Here is a 23,106-nt window from a genome sequence, read left to right as displayed (position 1 = left end):
GCAAAGCCTAAAATATTTACCCTCTGATGGACATCTTTGTGGAAAACATTGGCCGATCCCTGCTCTATAGTTAAAGAATTTGGCAAATTGTGTTTCCAGGAGGCGGTGAGGAATAAGTACGTGCCCTGGGCTGGAATCCCTGACACCTGCCTCTGCTGGGGATGACCCCACTCTACTGGGCTGGCGTTTCCTCATCTGTAACACGAGAGGGCTTCACTGAAGGATCTCTAGAACCCTTCCAGCTCTTAACCGTCTATCGTGTGTGGAGATTCCAGTTTGTTCGGTGGTTCCCAGGTGGCCACTGCAGTATAAACACAGCACTCTTGTCTGGGACAAAGCCATAAGGCCAGGGAGTCACATTACCACACTCAGCACTGAAACAGACACAGACCTGGATAGCCACTGTTTCTATACAGAGTGGATTTGAAAATTGATGCTCTATGAGGTTCGGAAACATAAACTTTTGGCCATTTTCATGTACCCTAGTTTTATAGATTATGTAACCCAATTCTTTCAGCCCTGAGGAAGAAGGAAATGGATGACAGTAATTATTGGGGAGGGCTGGCATGGGATGGTACCAAAGGCTGGCCACCCAAAATTCAGGTTTTCAAAATCTAATTTAGCACTCACAGCAGGGTCATTGAAATTAACCCATCTCTCCTGTTCATTTAGTGGCAGCAAAGAGTCTCTGTTGCCCTTTGTGTTTTCTCAGTACTAACATGTGGCTCTTTATCTGCAGTCCAAGGGATCACGGGTTGTCGGCACCCACGCTCCAGCCTGGGGTCTGTCGCTATGGAAGTAAACTGGCCTGCTGCTACGGCTGGAGAAGGAGCAGCAAGGGAGTCTGTGAAGGTAATTTTGTAAAAGCTCAGACCACCCTGTGCTCGAGTGGTAGTCCTTATGTCTTTATCTGTAACACCATAAGCTGTCAGCAAATTGCCAGGGGGTTGCCCAGAGGAGGGACATGGATGGCTATCAGCATCCGAGCTCTGGGTTCCTGTGAGATCCCTTCCCATCCAAAATGTGGCTGACACCATCACCCTCGACATGATTTGTTTTAGGAGACCTGTCTTGTCAATTATTTCTGTTGCTATCTTGGTGAGTATGACTGGGTTGTTACTTTTTTATTTTTTAAGATTTTATTTTTCCTTTTTCTCCCCAAAGTCCCTAGGTACATAGTTGTATATTTTTAGGTGTGGGTCCTTCTAGTTGTGGCATGTGGGACGCTGCCTCAGCATGGCCTGATCATCAGTGCCACGTCCACACCCAGGATCTGAACCTGCGAAACCCTGGGCCGCCAAAGCAGAGCGCACGAACTTAACCACTCAGCCACAGGGCCAGCTCCTGGGTTGTTTGTTATTGTTTTTGTTTTAATCTGGAGAAACTGAGTTGGGCAAAAATAAGCCAATAAATACTTCGTTCTAATTATAATTTTTTCCAACTGATTTCTAGTGAAATACACTTTTTAATTATGAATCACCCAAGCAGTAGACTTTAGATACAAACAAGAAAGTAAGCCATTTCCTTTGTAGTTTTGTTACTCACATTTTGAAAGTCCCTTGTGTTAGTTTTCAGATGGTTTCAAGGGATACAGGCATATGGGCAAAGATTTTAAGTATTTTTCTGATTCTTTTGTACAAATTTCAAACTAAGGGACCATAATTTGCCTTAGACATTGTTTCTCAGACCGTGTGTTAGGAACTCCGAGAGAGGCCTCTGATCATTTCAAGAGGGTTGGGGAGGACAGGGATTTGCATAGAGTTCTGTGGTATTTTGTGTTTCTTTTTGAGGAAGATTAGCCCGGAGCTAACATCCCCTGCCAATCCTCCTCTACTTTATGTGTGGGATGCCTACCACAGCATGGCTTGCCAAGCCGTGCCATGTCCGCACCTGGGATCCAAACCTGTGAACCCTGGGCCACAAAAGGGGAACATGCGAACTTAACTCCTGCGCCGCCGGGCCGGCCCCGGTGTTTTGTTTTTTATATGACTTTCTATAATAACCAACACTTGCAGCATAGAGGAGTCAAATCCACGTTCCTCCTAGCTGCCTGTCTGACCCGGGGTGCATTCTTTCAGGGCAGAAATCTGGTCTTACTGTCCCTGTGTCCCTCGTAGGTGACATATGCCTGAACCCGAACACCTTATCTGTTAAACGGGATAAGCACACAACTGCATGTCCCATACACTTTAGGCGCTGGTGTGGATCATGTTGGCTTGTAAACTATAAAGCACAAAAATGTTAGCTATTTTTAGGAATAACAGTGCTACCTTCTTTTTGCTGGTCTGTCCCTGCCCCAACCTCCTCCTCTCTAGCTGGTTCAAAAATGTCTGGACAGACCGTGGGTGAGGGCCGAAATTGATACTATCCAAAATCCACAAAACATTGGAAGGCATTGATATTGCTCCTACATGCTCAATATTATGCAAAACCTTCCACCGTCACAGTTTCCTTATGACGAGATAAGAGTGTGAAGATACTAGAAAAAATATTTGAAGATCCTCATTGCCCACCTAGATAAAGAAAGTTAGAACATCCACTGGGACTTTGTCAATTAGAAGGGTGGGTCCTCACACTGATTGGATTTATAGTGTCATGATCAAGGGCATTGTCTTGAGCACCAGAATGATGTGGGTGACCTTGGGCAGGGTAGGTAAGCTCCTTGAGGCGCCTTTTCCTCCTCTGCAACATGGAGAGAGTAATCCCTGCTTCAGAGGGTAAGGAGTGTGAGCATTAAAGGGTGTGCATAGTACTTGGCACACACTGAAAACACCTCATAAATTACCCTGGCTTCAGAAAGGACCAATAACTCTCATTGCAGACTTCTGTCTGTTAAAGCACCAGGTGATGGGGAAATTAAATGTTACTGTATTCTTTTTCTAGACACAACATGACACATTTTTATTTGAAGTCAGTCAGGTGGAAAGGGGCAAAAACCACGTGGCACACGTGATTTGGAATCTCTCTTACAGTTGCACGAATCTCAGCACCTGCTGCCATAAAACTTGCACGTCTCTGGTGAATAAATGAGGGTGAGCTTTGGCTTTCTGGAAGGCTGTTCTGTAACTAGATCAGAGCGGTTTGGCCACGGGACACACAGCCAGTCACGTTCTCAATGCTTTGGTGGATGATATAATACCATAGGCATGAAAGCATTTAAAGCAAGATGTTTAAAGAGCAAGTGCAAGAGGGTTCAAGCAACATGCTCACTATGCACGTTTGGCAAGCCGAAGAGATTGTCCGCACCCCTACCGCCCCAGTCAAATGTTCAGGTTAATACCGTTGCATTGATTTTTATATCTAAAATCTGTATCGTATTATATCCAGTTTGCATGGTCCTTGTTGACAGTAAAGTCACATGCTCTTTGAAGCACAAAATAACAGGGTGGTTAGTCCCTGCTTGCCAGGTCTCTGATTTCTAAATCAGAGTGTGGGCTGCATGGTAATGAGACAAGAACGCATGTCAACCTGCCTGAACAAGCAGAGTCAGACCCCGGCCTCTCAGGTCCCAGGCCTCCCAGGCCTTCACCTCCATCCGTCTATCCACCTTTCATTCCTTGAGAGGCCCTGCCTCGATGCCGGCACTTTCTAGATCTTAGCCTCTGCCCTGCCTAAATCTGCTCCCTAGGAAGGGTCTGCTCACCTCGATATCATTAACCCTCCAATGTATGTCACTTAGCGAGATGGGATGGAGTTGTCCATGAACAAATGCCCAGTGAAAAGCTGCAGATGGAAGCGTTTCAGGGAGAATTGAATGAAAGAGCTTTACTTTATCTAAAGCACACTTAAACCTCAGACCGTTTTGGACATAAACTGTAGTTCCCTGTGCTGTGGATTGCCTGTTCAAATCACAGATCCAAAGTGACTGTAAATTGAAAACATCTTTCTGGAGCTTTGACCTTATAGCAGCAAGGGTATTATTCACCGTTTCTCTTATGTTCTATTTGGCATTTGTCCTGGGCTTTCCTATCTGGACTGCATTGAAAATAACTTTCCAGGGAACAATCAGAGGTCTTCAGAGCTTAAAAAGTAAACGATTTATTTTTCTAACATCTGAACTTAAAGCTGCATCTCCAAGTACATATTCATAAGAAAATAAATGCTGGAAATCAAATTCTGTGTCTTTTGTCTCCAGAAGTGGAAGACTTTTGCTGGGAAGTGTTTCCCCAACCTCCTCACTTATAATTTATTCAGAGCCATAAAATGTTTCCTTCTTAAAAGTTCTCCACCTATTACTTTATTTACTGTTCAAAACTATTTGAGTATCTAACACGCTCACGACACTATTAAACACCGCAGGAGAAACAAAGATGAATGTTTAAGTCCCTGTTCTGAAGGCACTTAGAATCAGGTGGTAAATAGAAGTCGAGGATAGAAGCCAAATATATGTCTAATTATTTAATAAGATGGAAACTGATCAATTTCAAGGGAAAAGCCCGCCAAAGTGCTGTGGATTTCTCAAAGTTGAACGGAAGTTCACATGTGGCTGGAGAAATCTGTGAGGAGGTCTGGCAGGAGGGCCCGTGCAAGGCAGTCCCTGAAGGATGGAGAGGATATTAACCGTTGGGGGGGGTGGGTAACAATAGATAGGAAGGAGCAGAAGGGGCAGGGTAGGTCTAGAGAACGGCAATCTAGTTTGACCACAGCGTTGCCTATGTCTAGGGAAAACAGAGTAAGCTAAGGCTGCAGAAGAAGATGGAGGCCAAATCATGGCTACGATACCTGTACTGTATTCAAGAGGTAGTAAAGATTATTTGGTGACTTCTGTGCAAGGCGTGGCATGATCAGAGCTTTCCTTTTGGAATATCGGTTAATGTCGTGTCTGACATCAGATTTCCTAGGAACAGAGCTGTAAAGGGGATTCTTGTGTAAATAAAGATTCTATTCAGGGGTGCTCTCAGGAGGAATCTGTGAGGAAGTGAGGGAGCAGAGCAAGAAGCTAGGCAAAGATGTGGTTTCGAGAGAAGTCTAGCTTCAACCTGATCCCGCAAGGAGCTCTGGGGTGTTAATTGCACCACAGAGTTTGTCCTGCCCAGAAACCAGGGGCTAGGCTGTTGAACCCCTACATCAGTCAAGCACTGGTCACAGGCTGTGATGGGGAAAGCGAGGAGAGAGAGGGGTTCATGTAATCTCCCGGATATCTGTAGGCAAAGTGGTTCCCATTAGCTAGATAAATATTTGTTCAGTGAGTGAATTGATGGTAGAAGCAGGATGTTGTAACTGATTAGGGATAAGAAAAAAATAGACACGTCTGAGATTTGGGTCCAGGTAACTGGGAAATGAATGGTGACATTAACAAAAAATAGGGTTGAGGTTGAAGTGGAAGATGCTGAGGCCTTTCGGAACAGGCTTGCTTAGAGGTAGACCTACTATGAGCCAGGGAGTCAATGGGGAGAGAAGTAGGCAGCATTCCTGGGTAATTGCTGAGTCATCCTTTCATACTGGGGCCATTTCCTGAGCTCCTACTAGCTCCCGAACATGCTGAGGGCCCTTGATTGCCTACACACCTCCTTTCTCTCTCATTCATTATTTTTTTTCTCTCTCCCTTTCTTCTCTTTGGGTTTTCCCATTTTCCTTTTTTCCTATCTACTGCTTTTTCCCCCTACCTCCTCCCTATGAGCTGGACTCAAACTTTCCATCATCTTTGACTATTTTTTCTTGCCCCCAACTCAATCCGTTGAACGTCCTATCCTTGTTGTTTTTCCTGCCCCTTCCTTCATCAAACAAATATTTATTGAGTGTCTAATTTGTGTCAGGTGTCTGGATACAGAAGTGAATACAACAGCAAAATAAATCTTACCTTTGTTGTGCTGCCACCATCATCATCATCATCATCATCATCTTGCTTTTAGTCCCCATCCTTAAGGCTGGAGGTAGCGCCTCCCTGCCTCCAATCTGTGGGTTGTTCATTTTGACTGATAACGCTCGGCATTAAAAAGGTTTTCATCATTCAAAAGAAAAATAGGAGAGAAAATATGGAAGAGAAAAAAGAGGCAAGCAACAGAAAGAAGGAGAGGGACCTTGGAGTCTCTTCCAGCTTACACATTCTACTTCTTTCATGAAAGCTTTTGTGTCTGTGCAAAACTGGCTGACTGTGGTCTGGAAGACCTTATTTTTCTTTGAATGCCACTGGAGGCATGGCCGTGCTAAGCAGAGTTACAGTAAACTGGCACTGGTTGGGGTGGAGGGATGGTGGAGGGTAATCTAGTTCACAAGCAAAACACTTTCTGCTGTCTTAAAGGTGAAAACAGACTAGAGAGGAAGCAGGTGGTCCTCTGCATGTCCCCAAGGACTTCTCTGCCATAGAGATGGCGGCTGAGTTTGACAGGTATGCATTTCACTGTGTTAACTACTCCTATTCTTTTATCTTCAAAACATCTTTTCTTTCCGCAGCTACGTGTGAACCTGGATGCAAATTCGGTGAGTGTGTGGGACCAAACAAATGTAGGTGCTTTCCAGGCTACACCGGGAAAAGCTGCAGTCAAGGTCAGTACCACAGAGCAGGCTCGTAATACAAGCGACGCCGGAGCTCTCAGGAGCTATTCAGTCGTTACAGTGGGGTTTGTGGCACAGTGCAGTGCCCAGAATTTCATAGATTTTAGCTCGCTTCTTCAAACGAAAGTGGTTTCAGAGCTAGATTTTTCAATCTCTTCTAGAAAAATGTCAAAGGCATTCTGTTTTTTTAAGATGCCAGATGAAAGGGCTGTTTTCCTCTAAACAAATACTTTTTATGGTGTTTTTAAGCTACCAAAGTAATGCATAATTTTTAACTAAAAAAATCCAACAATGTAAAGGATTATAAATTAAAAAGTGAGCATGTCCATCTCCACTGTAACCACTACTGTAAGCAGAGGTAATGGTTTGTCCTCGATCCCCACCGTCCCTTTCTATCATAGCACAGACAGCAGTATTTCTCGTGGGCGTCTGTGCATGTCAGCAGGTACAGAGCTGTCTCATACTTTTTATGGCTGTATCCTAGTCCCCAGTACAAATGTTTTTATCATTTATGTAAAAAATACTTTATTTAACCACTATCATTTAACTTGTCCCCACTTTTTCGCCATTACGAACAACGCTAAATCAGACATCATTCTATGTATGTCCTCGGAACCCTGAGTATTTTCATGGGATAAATATCTAAAAATGGAATTGTTGGGTTGAACAACAGGCATATTTTTTATTGTCATTGACATATTTTAAAAGGCCATTTATGACTCTTGTCATAGGCTGTTTATCTGAAGATATTAAAGAGATTGTTTATAATATCAAGAACAGAAGTTCTCACCCTGGACAATTTTGTCCCCCAGGAAGAGTTGCCAGATAAAATACAGATCCCCAGTTAGAGTTAAATTTCAGGTAAAAAGTAAGCAATTTTATAGTGTATGTATGTTCCAAATATTGTATGAGACATATGTATACTAAAAAAGTATTAGTCATTTATCCGCAGTTCATGTTTAACTGGGCGTCCTGTATTTGTATTTGCTATATCTGGAAACCTTACCCCAGGGGACATCTGACAATGTCTGAAGACATTTGGAGGGGTGACTACTGGCATCTAGTGGGCAGAGACCAGGGATGCTGCTAAACTACAATGCACAGGGCCGCCCCCACAGCAAAGAATGACCTGGCCCCAAATGTCATCAGTACTGAGGCTAAGAAACCTTGGCATGAAGAAACCTGCAATAATTAAGAAAGTGTCCCCAGGGGCTGGCCCCGTGGCTGAGTGGTTAAGTTCGCGTGCTCTGCTGCACGCGGCCTGGGGTTTCGTCGGTTCAGATCCTGGGCGCGGACATGGCACCGCACATCGAGCCACGTTGAGGCAGCATCCCACATGCCACAGCTAGAAGGATCCACAACTAAGAATATACAACTGTGTACCTGGTGGCTTTGGGGAGAAAAAGGGAAAAAAAAAAATCTTTAAAAAAAAAAAAAAAAGAAAGTGTCCCCAGTCCTATAATGCAGTTGAGCAAAGAGCAGCAAATCAAGTTCAACTGCCCTTAAGAAAGGCTGCCAGGGTTCTAGAAGTTTCAGGGAAGGGCGGGCACCCATTCCACGCCATCATCCCTAGCCGTAGCTGCCAAGCCCAGAGGTTAGCTGCAGACTGAAGCTGCCAGCCTTGCAGCCTCAGAGAGGAATCTCTGAATCCCTTCTGTCCTACCACCAGCGCCAGAACCGCGTCCAACTGCTTGAGAGAGGCGTGTCAAGAATCGTGCTCTTACAAATAATAATTCAGCTGTATCCCTTAGCAGGGGTTTCACACCAGAAAACCTGTTTTTCCATATGTCTTGGATTCTGTACCGAGATTTGGAATAGAGAAGACATTTTTCATGCTGGTTTTCAAGTCCCAATAAAATATTAACGTTGAGGGAGCGGTCCAGTTGGCTCAGGTTTGGGACTGTCTGTCTTCGCCCCACAGCCGCCCTGCCCTGGGACAACCCGATGAAAGTCCATATATATGCATTAGTGGCCACAGGCCTCAACCCTCAACTGATGTCTTTCCCAAAAATGCTTCTTCCAAGAGACAAATGAGTCACCTCTGAGTTAGGGCCAACTGATGGGGTATTCCTGGCTTTCCCATTACGTCCAATCAGCATCTTTCAATTCTCCCTTTTGAAGCAGTTAGGATCCATGGGGAAGGTGGTCGAGTGGAGGGGATAAGCAATGGAGAAGGGGGTTTCAAGCATCCAGGTAGGGCGTCGGAAAATCCCCACATAGGGATCTTTTCAGAGGTGAAAGCAGCCACTTCTTTATTTTCAAGAATACCCTTTGCCTGTTGCCATGCTGAATTTTTGTCTTACGTGGAATTGGTTCTTTTCTCCTTTCTGTATCTTCCTTGAGGAAGTTAAGGCATGAGGCCCCTTCATGACAACATTTCCAAGGACAAGATCCTCTACCCATGGTTGCTTTTGAAGTTTTATTTTCCTTCTGTACCATTTTTTATTTTAATAAAAAAGTTATTCATTCTTAATGTTTACAGTTTTTTTTAGAAAACGGTGAAAAGCACAGAGGAGAAAAGTCACCCTCTATCTCACCACCTGGAGATAACTATCATGAGCATTTAGAGCATTTCCTCCCTGGCTTTTTTTCTATGCGTTGTTTTTAACAAATTTGGTATCGATCTGTATAGATAGTTTTGCAAGCTTCTTATTTAACAACATCCTCCGAACATCTTTACATAGGATTAAACATCGTCCTACGACCTCGCCACCAATAGCTGCCTGGCAGGATTCCCTCTAGAAGGGCAGGAACCAAGACAATTTGGCCAGTTCGGGGCCACCCAAAATAATAGTAACTGAAAGGAAGCTGCGCTGTCGCCATCTGTCATTAGCTGCCTGGGACAGCATTAAAGGCAGAAGTATCTAAATTGTATATTTCCAACTTTTTATTCAAGTAGTATATACACAGAACTGTGCACCTATCAAAAATGTACAGCTCAATGAATTTGCAAAAACACCCATGTAACTGGTATCCAGATCGAGAAACAAACTTAACAGCCTACCTAAAGACCCCTCATGCTCCCCTGCAGTCACTTGCCGTGGCGCCCCCGACAAGGAACCATATCTTGACCACTTACACCACAGAGCAGTTGTGCCTGGTTTGTTTCTTTGTTTTCTCATTGTGCCTGTTTTTTAATGTACTTGTTTGCATCCAGCTTCTTCCACTCAGTATCCGATTTGTGAGCTTCACCATTGTTGCTGTGGTTGTACTTTGTTCAATCTCATTGCTGTAGAGTATTCCATTGCATGAGTATACAAGTCATTTATCCTTCCTTCTCTTGGGAGATATTTTGATTCTTTCCACTTTGGGGCTGTTAAGAATAGTGCTACTATGATCATTTTTGTACGTGTTTTTTGCTGAGCACATATCCATGTTTCTGTTGGATATATACCTAGGAGTGGAATTGTTAGGTCACGAGTATGTCTGTATCTAACTTTCGTAGATTCTGCCAGTTTTCCAAAGTGGTTGGACCCATTTACATTCCCTCCAATGGGATATGATCATTATGTTTGCTCCACATCCTCACCCACCCTTTAATGATGGTCAGAGAAGAGGCAAGTCATTGCCCCGTGTACCCACCCCGTGAGTGGAGTCCAGGGAAGCCAGCCCAGTTGCCCATCTGGATGTTTCCTGGTTCTGTTAACCTTTCTTCGTTTTCTAACTGTCCCCTGCAGATGTGAACGAATGTGGAGTAAAACCCCGGCCGTGCCAACACAGATGTGTGAATACACACGGTAGCTACAAGTGCTTTTGCCTCAACGGCCACATGCTCATGCCAGATGCCACATGTGCGAGTAAGTTTCACCAGCTAGGCTGCTCTCAGTCAACCTTGGAGGCTTAGCTTTTGCTGTTTGATGCTTGGCAAAAAGTTGACTTGAGTGATTTAAAAAACACAAACTCTAACATCACCCCAGGCGAAAACATCTTTGAGCACTTTTTTTTTTAAATTGTGGTAAAATACATGTAATGTGAAAATTGCCATTTTAACCATTTTAAACTGTACAATTCAGTGGCATTTAGTACACTCACTATATTGTACAACTATCACCACTATCTAGTTCCAGAACATCTTCATCACCCCAAAAGGAAACCCTGATGCCTCAGCAGTCACTCCCCATGCCTCCCCGTTGCCCCTGGCAACGATTAATCTGCTTGCAGACTCTATAGGTTTGCCTATTCTGGACACTTACTCTTCAAAGAAAAAGACTAGCTGGGGAGAAAAGGAAATCATCTCTATATATGCAAGGATGTATTGGGTTTCTTCACGAAAATAAGCATATTGTTTTCGGGAGGCGATACATTTGAATTCCATCTTGGGACATCAATTCTTCCCACCAAGTACCTTTCTCACGCCCCTTGCCCCGTGCTCAAAGATTAGTGACTCTTGTTGGAAGTACATTCCGATTCACATTCCTGAAAAGAAAAGCCCTCTGTGATAAAGAGGAACCCGTGTCCTGTGGGAGGGTCAGAGTCTACATCCATTCATTATTGAGAAGGAAGGCTTTTCAGGTTTTATGTTGCAGCTGAAAGGCAAACCCATCCTCCCTGCCTGCCTCCCCTCCCGCCCCCTTCCCCTCCTCCCTCCTCATCTCTCTTTCCTCTGCCCTGCAGCCCCCAGCAAACCTAGAGCCCGTGCCTTCTGCTAGCTTCCTGTGGTTAAGGCGTCTCTCGGACTCCCCCGCCCATCCTGGGCTTTCCCGCGGTTATAAAATCCTGGCCAGTACACAGCTCAGCTCCCTGCTCCCCTGGCTCGTCCTTGTGCTGTCCCTCCTTGACAAAGTGCCCAACACCACCAGTCAGCCAGACCCTCTGTTAGCAAGCAAGTTTAAGAGATAAAGCAGGCATTCAGAGTCTTTTTAAAAAATCCTTATTATTATAAATTAAACAGAAGCCCACAAGAGACAAATACATAGCTTAATGAATTCTTATAAAGTGAGCAGCCATGTAACCACTACCAAATAGAACTTTGCCAGAAACTCTCCCCCGACACGGGAACCACTATCCAGGCTTTTATAGTAATCACTTAACATTTTTAAAAAGATATATGCTAATAGATGTTTCTGAAACATTCCATGAAAGCCGACTCAGTGCCAAAAAAGATATCTTTCCCCAAATGGAAAGATAGAATTTGGTAAATTTGGAAGATTAGTTTTAAAAGAAGACAACTAAAGAGAAGAAAGAAATATGGAAATGTAACTATCAGTAGGTGTTTGTTACATGACCGTGGCCTGTGTATCTAGTCCTGTACCCTCTCTGTCTCTTTCTGGAGATGGGAGAGGTGTCTCTGCTTACAGCCCAGAGTGTCCAGGTAGCCCTGGGCCTCTCTCCTGGGTGCCAATTTTATTTCTCCTGGCTCCTTGCAGTCTCTTTTGTCCAGCTGGGTGATTGGCATGTTCTGGATGGGGGTAGATGAGGGGAGTATATTCACCATGCTCCCCTGTTGTGGACACTAATGATCCACATATACTGGACCCCTGCTGAGGAAATGCATTTTCGTGAGATAAGTTATGTTTAGCAACAAGTAACAGAAAAATCCAACTAAATTATCTCACTTAACTAAAAAAGCTGGAGGCAGGCAGTTCTAGAACAGCTTAGCAAGGACTCAGTCTCTGCCATCCTCAGGGTATTGATTCTTCTCATGCCTGTGGCCTCATAGTCACAATATGGCTGCCCCAGCTCCAGATATCACACATACATTTGAGATAGGCAAGACAAAGGGGAAAGGAGTGATGCCAATGAATGGACACCTCTTTCATGCCTGTCCCTTTTATCATGTAGCACGTCTTTTCCAGAAGTTCCACTCCCTTCAATAGACTTATCTTTATATCTCTTTGACCACAACTAAGTCACATGGCCGCTCCTTGTTGCTGTAGGAAAAGCTGGGAAAGAGACAAACATCTGGTTTTCCAGCCTCAGTGATGGGAATGGCAAGAGCAAAGGGGGTTCAGAATGGCTTTCAGGCAGCTGATTAGTTGTATCTGCCACGTGTTTTAATATAGGCCCCTAAAAGACCAAGTCCCATGACTCAAGTGACTCTCATTAAGGCTAGATATGCATGGAAAGATCTTTAGAATGGATTCTTTCACTCTACTCAGATTGATCATCTGCAGTCATGCGTCACTTAACAACGGGGATATGTTCTCAGAAATGCACCCTTAGGCAGTTTTGTCATCGTGCGAACATCATAGCGTGTACTTATACAAATCTAGATGGTATAGCCTACTATACACCTAGGCTGTATGGGACTAATCTTATGGGACCACCATCATATATGATGACCATCGTTGACCAAAATGACGTTATGCGGCGCATGACTGTACACCTGAGGTTACATTTGAGCCTGTGGAGAACAGTCGAGTGCCATAAAGGAGTGATTAGAGAACATACAAGAGAAGAAAGAGATGCAGTCTTTGGTAAGTGAGGAATGCATGCCCTACCTAAATACCTAAAGAAGTCAAATTTAATACACTGGCCAGCAAAGCAGACCATGGGGCCACCAAGGCACCACCCCTGCGCAGATTCCATTTGACTCTCCATTTGGGACTCAGACCATGAAGCTTATCCTATAATACCTTTCTACATTTTACAGTTAATGTCTCAGAGTTCAGAGATGGTTTCTCAGGAAGAGTTTTTATCATCTCGGAGGAAAAGGCTAATCCTTGCCTACTTTTTCAGACTCTAGGACGTGTGCCATGACAAACTGCCAGTACCGCTGTGAAGACACGGAGGAAGGGCCGCGGTGTGTGTGTCCATCCTCGGGCCTCCGCCTGGCCCCCGATGGAAGAGCTTGCATAGGTAGAGCAGCAGAAACCGCCTCCACTCCTCCTCCTCCCTTTCCTGAATTCCTCCTCCTCCAGTCATCATGATCTGCTTGTTGACTAGACACTGAAAGCTCCTAAAAGTACAGATTTACGTCCATTTCTGAGATGACGTTTTTAGCCACATGTGCTCAAGACACACTTTGGGATGCTAGAAAAAACACTTCTCTCTTATTTTTGGATTGCCTAATGCCATAGTGTAAAAAGAGAAAATTAATTTTATCTTAGTATATTTACCCTGCACGTTTTCCTTCAACTACCAAATTGCATATACTCATAGTACTGTGCTTAACAATATTGCACTAAATATATGTAATATTTAGAGCAAGTGAGCATTAATATGGGATGTCAAACCAAATCAGAATGTTGAAAGAGTTCTTAATCTTTTTTGATTTAAATAAAAATATTCTTACTTCTTTACTGCAATAGAAATATTTTTCAGTCAAGGTACTAGGTGTTTATTTATCCTAAATGTACATAACTCAATAAACTACATTTAGAAAGCTCAGCCAGATAAGTCCTAAATCAGTTAAACACTTAAAAGAATCCATGTAAATTAAAACTTTGGCTCTGCTCTTTGAAAGTAATCAAAGATTCAGTGAGATTCACAGGGCTTAGTACTCTTCAGTAAAATGAGATTTATATAACAAGGTTAATTCCTGACCAAACAAAATCCAAATTTTCACCCACCTCTTTAAGCTGTTGGGTGCCATTTTTATTAGAAGGGGAACTGATCACTTAACAATAATTTTGGTCAATCCAACACTGATTTATTAGTTATTTTAAGAACGCAGAGGGAACAATAAGCCAGCACGAACCTTCATGTCTAACTACAGATCCAAAATAACAACATAATATCTATTTGATTTGACATCTGAAAGTGAAGGCAAAGCCTGAGTCTTGATGGTTTGGTGAGCATAGCTGTCAGCCCCTCTGTGATGAGACTCGCAATGGCGGAAGGGGAAGGAGGCCTCTTGTCTGCTGAAGTCGTATTGTCACATCATTCTGCTTGATCCACAATGTATGTTTAAGTGCATCCTTAGGAAACCCCATGTCTGCGATTTGGGTCAATATTGCAGGACTTGGAGGAGCTTGCTAATGAAATAATTCTTTCATAGAATGCAAGATTTAAATGTGTATTTGGTTTGCTTAAAATGTAGCTATCTGACTCTATTTTCAAAAATTGTATATGCTATACAATATACATAGCTGGAAAAATATTAATTCGCTCACCATTCGCTCACCAAACGTGTAATGTATATATCCCAAGTACCAGACATATGCTCCCTGCCCCAGAAGAGCCAGGGCCTAACAGGAAAGATATGAATGTAAGTAGTGACATTACAGTAAGATAACGTCTCTAAAACAAGATGGACAAAGTGACATAAATACATAAAGAGAAGAGCTGTGAGTGTGCCTGGGGAATCTAGAACACTTCTCAGAGGGTGAGATGTTGGCATCAGAATCATCAGTTTTCCAACAAAGAAGCTGCATGTGTACACATGTGTTGTGTGCATGCTTGCATCATGGATGTGTACTCGAGTATGTGTGCACGTGTATTTCCGAGGGAGGGTGCTTGTTTTGCTATCACTGACACCTGGTTCTAAATCCTAGATATTGATGAATGTGCCTCTGGTAAAGCTGTCTGCCCCTACAATCGAAGATGTGTGAACACATTTGGAAGCTACTACTGCAAATGTCATGTTGGTTTCAAACTGAAATATATCAGTGGCCGATATGACTGTGTAGGTAAGATTTGGTGGCACTTTTTCCTTTTTTCCTCTCCCTACCAAACTTGTAGGCTTTCTCTACAGGTATTTTGATGTCAATTCAGTCTATTTCAACAATCTACTGTACTGATCAGCTTAACAACACAGAAAAAGGTAGATTTTTTAAAGTTTCCGGCATTTAGGGAACTCCAGTGACATGAATTACGTGAAATCATCTTGAGATGATCTTTTGTGGGTTTTTTACAAATTTGACTGGTTTTGTTTTGTTTATATTTTTCGTTCTATCTCCAGGTACATATGTGAAAATGGGAGCAATAAAGCAGTTTTTATGTTTGATAAATGGAAGAATAACAAGGCCTGTTTCATCCTGATCTCAGTGATCTGTCCAGGACAGTTTCCATCAGGGGTGGCTATAGAGAAATGTATGAAGGAGATGAAGGCACATGCTCTCTCCTCTCTCGTCTTTCAGCCCTTTCATGGTTCAAGCTCCACATCCCCTAAAATGTTGCCTGTCCAGGGTCACCAAAACCACTCTCTGATAAAATTCTGGCATCACTCAGCATTGGCCTGATCTGAATGAAATAAAATGACTTATCCCTCAGTGAAGGCATTCCAAGTCTCAATGAGCAAGTGCAGTGGGGTATTTGGGGAGCCCTTGGACGCATTCCCATTGCCCTTGATGTAACATGGGATGGGGCCTGTCCTACGGTGAAGGGAAATTTGGGCTCCCTGTAGATTCTTATTCATATAACATGTGTCACAAACGTGTGTGCCTGACGTGGAAAGCTAACAGTTGGGAAAAAAAGTAGGATTTCTTTCAACCCTACACTCAGAGCTTTCCAGGACACGTCCTGTGTAATTGTCTTGGGGCAACACTTGGTTTTGAACCGTCTTGTAAAGTGTCCACAGCTCTTCCCTCAAATCTTCACAAACACAAATTGCGTCCTAAACAAGCTTGTAAAATCCCCATTTCTCCTGGGCTTGGACCCAATGCCCTGCTGCAGACCTATCCAGCTCTGTAATCCAGTGATGCCGTGTCACAGAGGGAGGTCCCACAGGACAGGGTGCGAATGCACATGGAGAGCTGCCAAAGGAAACAAGTCTTTGTGATTTTTAAAGTGATTTAGACTAGCATCCAAGTTCCCTTTGTAGCTAAGTTGAAAACAATAGGCTCTTTTGTGTGCATATGTCTACCAAAGCGAAGCTAGAAAGTGAGGTGAAGAAGAGGGCTAATAAACCTCTCACTTGGGTGGAATTGGGCGAAGTTTCCTAGTCGAAAGCCAGCAGACACGCTCAGACCAGCCTGACCTCGCTCCTGGCAGTCTTTGAGCAAAATGCCTGTAAATTCAGATGATATCAATGGTTCCTAGCCCACCTCGATCTTTGTTGATTAGGGGCTCCAAGTCCTTCCATGTATAGAATTTATTTTCTGATACTGTTGTTGAGTTCTAAATTAGATGCCAAAGTTAAGGAAAAAACCAGAACACCCTCCAGATTTCACTGGTGTTGATAAGCAGATGAGATTGCTGTAGGGGAGGCGAGCTGCAGACTCACTCCCTTCATACTGGGCGGGCGGGCGTCTCCAGGGCTCTGGGCCAAGGAGCTGGGAGCTTGAAACACCGCTCAATTCTCAGGCCACACTTGGTTTGTTGGCAGGGTTGGGTGCTTGGCCCTGGGGTTGCTCAGGTTTAAGGGATAGTCTTTCAGCAAGCCCTGTTACCACAAGGTTGTTCACGGGACTGTTCACATTTTCAGATGTAAATGAATGTGCTGTGAATACCCATACGTGCAGCCTCTACGCCAATTGCCTCAATACCCAAGGATCTTTCAAGTGTAGGTGCAAGCAGGGATATAAAGGCAATGGGCTTCAGTGTTCTGGTAAGTAGCATTTAGTCATGGCGTCTCAGCTATTCCCAATAAAGCATGTTGTCCACGTCTCCTTCCTCCCCTCATCTCTCTCTCTGAGTGTGTGTGCATGTTTGAAAACTTAACTCTGCCTCAGCCTTGCCTTCTCTGCTAATCGGACCACATCTCCAATACTCTCTGAAGTTGTAGGCACTAAGCTTAAAGAACAGCAAGGGTTCTGGATATTTTTCTGGTCACAACATATTTTCAAATACTGAAAATAAGCTTTAAGGTAAAATGACACTGAGCAGATGTACCTGTCGGGGTTGGCTAGGTCATGGTGCAATAACAAGCATCCCTAAGATGTCACTGGCTTAGAACCATTAAAGTTTTTTAACCATGTGAATCAGGACTTTTTACAGAAGCACAGTCGAAACAAAGTATGATGAAGCTGACGTCATTTTATCCGTCATCCTCAAACCTGGATTCACATTTTTAATGTATAGCAAAGAGACCCATTGTTCTTGCTGGTGAATTTCTGAATGCTTAGGTGGTAAAATCTTAAATTTATAGACCAGATGTATAACAATAAAATGTCACTGCCGTTAACAGCAACAACAATAATAATGGTTTCTTTCTGGCTTGACCTATGTCCGAAGAGAGTTGTCAGGGGAGTTCTCCATGTAGTCCACTTAGGGACCAGGCTGACGGAGGCCCCGCATCTTGCCGTAGCACGGTATCAATCAGAGTCTTTAGGGTTTGTCACAGCAGAGAGAGAAGCATGGACGATCACGCACCAGCTCTTAATTAATTCAGCTTAGAAGTACAGGCAAAAAATATAATCCTGCTGTGTGTCCCCAAAGAGAAGAAAACTGGAAATCCTGATGAGCACCCAGAATGTCTACCAAGGCCTGCCAGCAATGGTTATGGTACAGTCACTCCCCTGGCAAACAACATGTCACCGTGTTTCAGGTCATCCAGGTTGATCCCTCTGGTCACGTCCCTGTGTGCACTGGCTCCTTGTCTGTCTAGATTCATTTACTGCCCTGACTCTACTCTCTTATATACCCCTTAGCAGAGTTCCCACAAGTTCCAATAAATATGGCTGCCAATTGTACCTTGACCTGCAGCACATCCCATGCCCCCATCTGGCCAATGCTCCTGATGACACAATAGAGCAGCCACTCAGTGATGGCAAAAGTCAACTCTGGATGGACATTGAGCAGCACCCCGTATTAGGTTCACAGTACCACAGTGGGCTGTGGGTGAGCACCACTGGACAGGAGTGTGTGCAAAAGAATAGAATCAAAGAGGGGCCGGCCCTGCAGCCAAGTGGTTGAGTTGGGGCGCTCTGCTTCGGCAGCCCAGGGTTTCGCTGGTTCGGATCCTGGGCGCGGACATGGCACTGCTCGTCAGGCCATGCTGAGGTGGCGTCCCACATGCCACAACTAGAAGGAACCATAACTAAAATATACAACTATGTACTGGGGGGGGATTTGGGGAGAAAAAGCTGAAGAAAAAAAAAGATCGGCAACAGTTGTTAGCTCAGGTGCCAATCTTTAAAAAAAAAAAAAAAGAACCAAAGAAAATGAGTCTGGAAATCCAATTCTATGAAGAACTGCCAAAAGAACCAGGCTACATTAAGTCTGGAAGAAAATATAGTGTGGAAAAGCATAAATTATGACCGTAAATTTTTTTTTTGACAAGGACTGCATTTTATTTCCCAAAGACTAAATTTCATTTACTTCGAAAAAGACTTAATCCACAATGTGATTGCTTTCATAGCAATGTTGTTTTCACTCACTGTGGTACCACGTAAATATTTTAAGGCGTGTGAAATAAAAGTGGCTTCCGTGAGTCACTAAATACATAATATTGTATGTCAACTATACTTCAATTAAAAAAAAAGTGGGCTGGAAATGAGATTAAATGGCCATGCGGTCTCCAGCAACTCCTTGCTGTAGTTTCTCCCTCTGTATGGATGTGCCCTTGATGTGCTTCTAGAACTTTATTCAAAGAGAGAGAGAGAGATGGCTGCCTGTGTAGGGCTGTGCATGGGTGGGTTGGGCGGAGAGATGCTATAAACTTGAGAGGCCCCCAGAGAGGAGACTGAATAAAGTGGTTTCCATATTGGATGAGTGGTCGAGGGCTCCTTCACCCCACCAAATCTGACATGTGTATCCCAGCCTCACTGCTCTCGGGCCGTGTGGTGTAATGGTCGACAGTCGCTCAGGCTCAGGAGCTAGGAAGACCTGAATCAAAATCTGACTTCTGCTCCATACTGGCTGCGACCCAGCAAGTTTCTTAACCTCTCTAACTCAGTTTCCTCCTGTCCAAAATGGTGCTTATGGTCGTCCTGTGGTGGGTGCTCGTAATGGGCCAGGCCACAGTCCCCTGGAGCTCACTAATTTCAAGAGGCGGGTGGGCAGTTCCGTGCATATCTCTAGCCCCAGTGCAGTGGACTGTCTGCATTGTGGCCTTGCAGCTTTCTCTAGAAGGCTCCTTTCACCCCTGTAGGTACAACCCAGGGATGGGGGGAGTTAACCCCCGAGGACTGCCCTCATCTAGTGGGGGACAGGACTCTGGAGAAATACCCCAGCTTCCGCTTCGCAGGTTGGGACAAAGCTGAGGTATGTTCTCCATTGGTTCCCAGATGTCCTCAGCAGGACTGAGCCCCAGTTTCCCACACTGATTACCTGCCACTAAGGCACCATTTTCCAGCTTTTCTCCCTTCTTGTCTCACTGTCCCCTCTGCCCCACTTCTGCCTCCTGGAATCACCTCCCGTATAAACCACCTGCACCCAGATGCTTGTCTCAGGTTCTGTTGGGGGAACCCTCACTGGGACAAGTACCTCCCTCCTCGGTTCAGTGTGAGATTGGAACAAGGTAAATATAGGTAGAGAGCTTAGTTCCGCTGGGCACGCTAGATGCTCAGTAGAGTTAGCTCTGGTCGTTACTGTTACTAGCACCATTTTAAACAGCTATTTATTAAGGGCCAGCTACTCTTTACTCCAAAATTCTGTACAAGTAGATAGAAAAATGTCGTGCATACAAAAAAAGATGCCTCAGGAAAACACTTGTGGGCAACTCACCTCCACAGACCCACCCCTGCCCCCAGGCCTAAGAATTGAAGAGATTAGGAAGAACTGCCCAGAGAAAACCCGGAGGCATCTTCCTTCCTGGTCATGGAATCCCCTTGAAACTACAATGTGTTATTAATGTCCAATGAAGGCAGCATCTTGAAGCATGCATTTGGGCAGCTGTTTGCGGCCTGTGTTTTCTATATATTGTAACCCAGTGCTTTGAAATTATAAACCCCACATCAACACAAACATTTCTTATGTCAAGAAAACTTCTGTTTCTCTTTCACCATCTAACTTTTAAGTGTATTTTGGGGTAAAACAAATTTTTCTTTTTCTTGTTTTTTCTTTTTTTTTAAAGATTAGCACCTCAGCTAACAACTGCTGCCATTCTTTTTTTTTTCCTGCTTTTTTTCTCCCCAAATCCCCCCAGCACATAGTTGTGTACTTTTAGTTGTAGGTCCTTCTAGTTGCGGCACATGGGATGCTGCCTCAACGTGGCCTGACGAGTGGTGCCATGTCTGTGCCCAGGATCCGAAGCAGCGAAACCCTGGGCTGCGGGAAGCGGAGCGCACGATCTTACCCACTTGGTCATGGGGCCGGCCCCCACAAATTTTTCTTTATACTTTGAAACTTTGAACTCATCACAATGTTCTGTTTAATATCTAAAAATAATTCATTTTATTACCATCCATTCTGCAGCTGAATTCTTTAGTCTTTCACCAGAATGTTTTATTTATTTATTTATTTATTTTGAGGAAGATTAGCCCTGAGCTAACTGCTGCCAGTCCTCCTCTTTTCACTGGGGAAGACTGGCCCTGAGCTAACGTCCATGCCTATCTTCCTCTACTTTATATGTGGAATGCCTACCACAGCATGGCTTGCCAAGTGGTGCCATGTCCACACCCGGGATCCGAACTGGTGAACCCCGGGCCACAGAAGCGGAACGTACAAACTTAGCCGCTGGGCCACTGGACCGGCCCCAGAATGTTTGTTTAAAAGAGAGAACTGTCTTTGGGTCATTCGCTCTATTACTTGCCTAGTGCTACCATTTTGCCTTGATTCTCTATAAAATAAACAGCCATGGCTCTGTTGAAAATTGATCTCAACAAAGTCTTGACATGCATTGCTTAAAGGATGGCCAGAAATCTACCCGTTTGTGCATAGAAAAGTTATACAAACAAAAATGAGAGAATCACATGCAATTCGCATCCTGCATTGTAAAATGTTAAACAGTCATGTGTCACATAATAAGGGATTGCATAAGACTGGTACCACATAGCCTAGGTGTGTACTAGATTATACCATCTAGATTTGTGTAAGTGCACTCTGTGATGCTCTCACAATGACGAAATCACCTAACAATGCATTCTCAGAACGTGTCCCTGTCGTTGAGCAATGCATGAATGTGTTGTAAAATAACATTTGTATGCACATGAATTGCTATTATAGAATATAGAGCATTGATATAGCAACTTTTATTATGAGTTCCTTGTTTTTGCAAAAATCCAGACTCTACGTTGCAATACAGAAGAGGAGTTAGCAAATTATCCTTACACACCATCTGTACCCAGAGAAAAAAACACCCTAAATGGAGACGTGTGTGGTTAATTTTTACTGTTCTGATGTATATGAGTATTAATAATACACTGTTAGATAATTTAGTCTTCATATGACAATAGCCTTACCTCATTCTAAGAAAATCAAAACTTTGACATTACTTGACTTGGGTAGTAACAGTCAATTTAGGAAAGGACGCTATGTCATTTAGTTACCAGGAGCAAAGCTTCCCGAATCAAATTACCTTGGCTTGATTCCTGGCTCCCCAGCCTACTACCTGTGGACTGAGAACAAGTTATTTAGCCATTCAGTGCCTCAGTTTCCATATCTGCAAAATAGAGATAATAGTATCTGGCCCATAATATTGTTTTGACAATTATATGAAATAATCCTTACTCAATAAATGTCCATATAAAAGGCTTAGTTCCAGCCCAGAATATATTACATGCTCAATAATCTTGCACTAATAGTAGGAGTAATAGTGGCAGTGGGTCAAAATTCAACAATTATTCCCATTGAAAAGCAGCTTTCTTAGTCCTTGGAGATATGCTTCTGATTTGATTCAGTTTATATAAAGCATATTCAAGAATGCAGGTGTTGCTACAACCAGGCCATTCCAAATTTTTCTTTCTTTCAATTATCACAAACATTAGAAGTGTGGAGCTGTGGTCTGGACATTTATTTTATTTATTTATTTTGCAGGGAAAGGTTCCCCCTGAGCTACAGCTGTTGCCAATCTTTCCTTTTTTTTTTTTTCTTCTCTCCAAAGCCCCAAGCATGGTTGTATATCCTAGTTGTCAGTCCTTCTAGTTCTTCTGTGTGAGCCGCTGCCACAGCACAGCAACTGACAGGTGGGTGGTGTGGTTCCACAACCAGAAAGTGAACCTGGACCACTGAAGTGGAAAGTGTGGAAATTTAACCACTAGGCCATCAGAGCTGGCTCTGGAAAAAATTTTTTTAACGCAGTAAAAGATTTTAAATGTTCTGGTGATGAATTCTAAAAATAATAGCAAACAGAGGCTGAATATATGTCAGGCACTAATCTTAGTAATTGACATGTATTTGCTCATTTAAACCTCACAAAAACCCTATTCTTATCCCAACTTTATATATGGGGAGACTGAGGCAAACAGAAGTTAAGTATTGGTTTGAGGACATATGACCAGAAGACATGGGAGCTAAAAGTCAAATCTAGGCAACTGGGGTCCAGGGCTGTGTGCTTAAACACAGGATAGGTGTGTCCATGACCGATGGCTACTCCCCCTGGGATAGAGATCTCTCCTGGGCCCTTTCCAGCAAACTCTCCTGGCTCAGCTTTTCTGCCATCCTCGCTCCTTCCCATTTCCTGGGTCCCATGGAGCAGTACATTCCTCACCCACGATTAAGCCTCTCCTCCCAGGACTGTCCAAAGCTCAGGTAAGAGGAGTGTTTCTCCTGCCAGATGGTAAGAGATCATCTGGTGAACTAAGCACAGGTGAATGGATGTCAACGTCATATTTCTCCTGGGGAAAATGTTCACACATAGTGATCTTCTCTAAGTAAAGTTGGGATTTTCAGGTAGGTAGAATCTTTTGA

General features: G+C 43.7%; 1 protein-coding gene across 2 annotated transcripts in view; it reads left to right on the top strand.

Annotated features, from left to right (window-relative positions):
* Positions 1–23,106, top strand: part of EGFL6 (EGF like domain multiple 6) — a 65,146-nt gene that overhangs the window by 24,646 nt on the left and 17,394 nt on the right. For both annotated transcript variants that reach the window (XM_046673424.1, XM_046673423.1), the window contains exons 2-7: positions 740–852; positions 6,394–6,486; positions 10,173–10,292; positions 13,174–13,293; positions 14,931–15,065; positions 16,802–16,924. In XM_046673424.1, the coding sequence (XP_046529380.1) occupies positions 740–852; positions 6,394–6,486; positions 10,173–10,292; positions 13,174–13,293; positions 14,931–15,065; positions 16,802–16,924 (704 nt within the window). The remainder of the gene's footprint in view (positions 1–739; positions 853–6,393; positions 6,487–10,172; positions 10,293–13,173; positions 13,294–14,930; positions 15,066–16,801; positions 16,925–23,106) is intronic.

This window comes from Equus quagga, chromosome 10, assembly GCF_021613505.1.
Source record: "Equus quagga isolate Etosha38 chromosome 10, UCLA_HA_Equagga_1.0, whole genome shotgun sequence".
In the NCBI taxonomy this organism is placed as follows: domain Eukaryota; kingdom Metazoa; phylum Chordata; class Mammalia; order Perissodactyla; family Equidae; genus Equus; species Equus quagga.
Note: the sequence above shows the minus strand (reverse complement) of the source record. Positions and strands in the feature narration are given on the sequence as shown.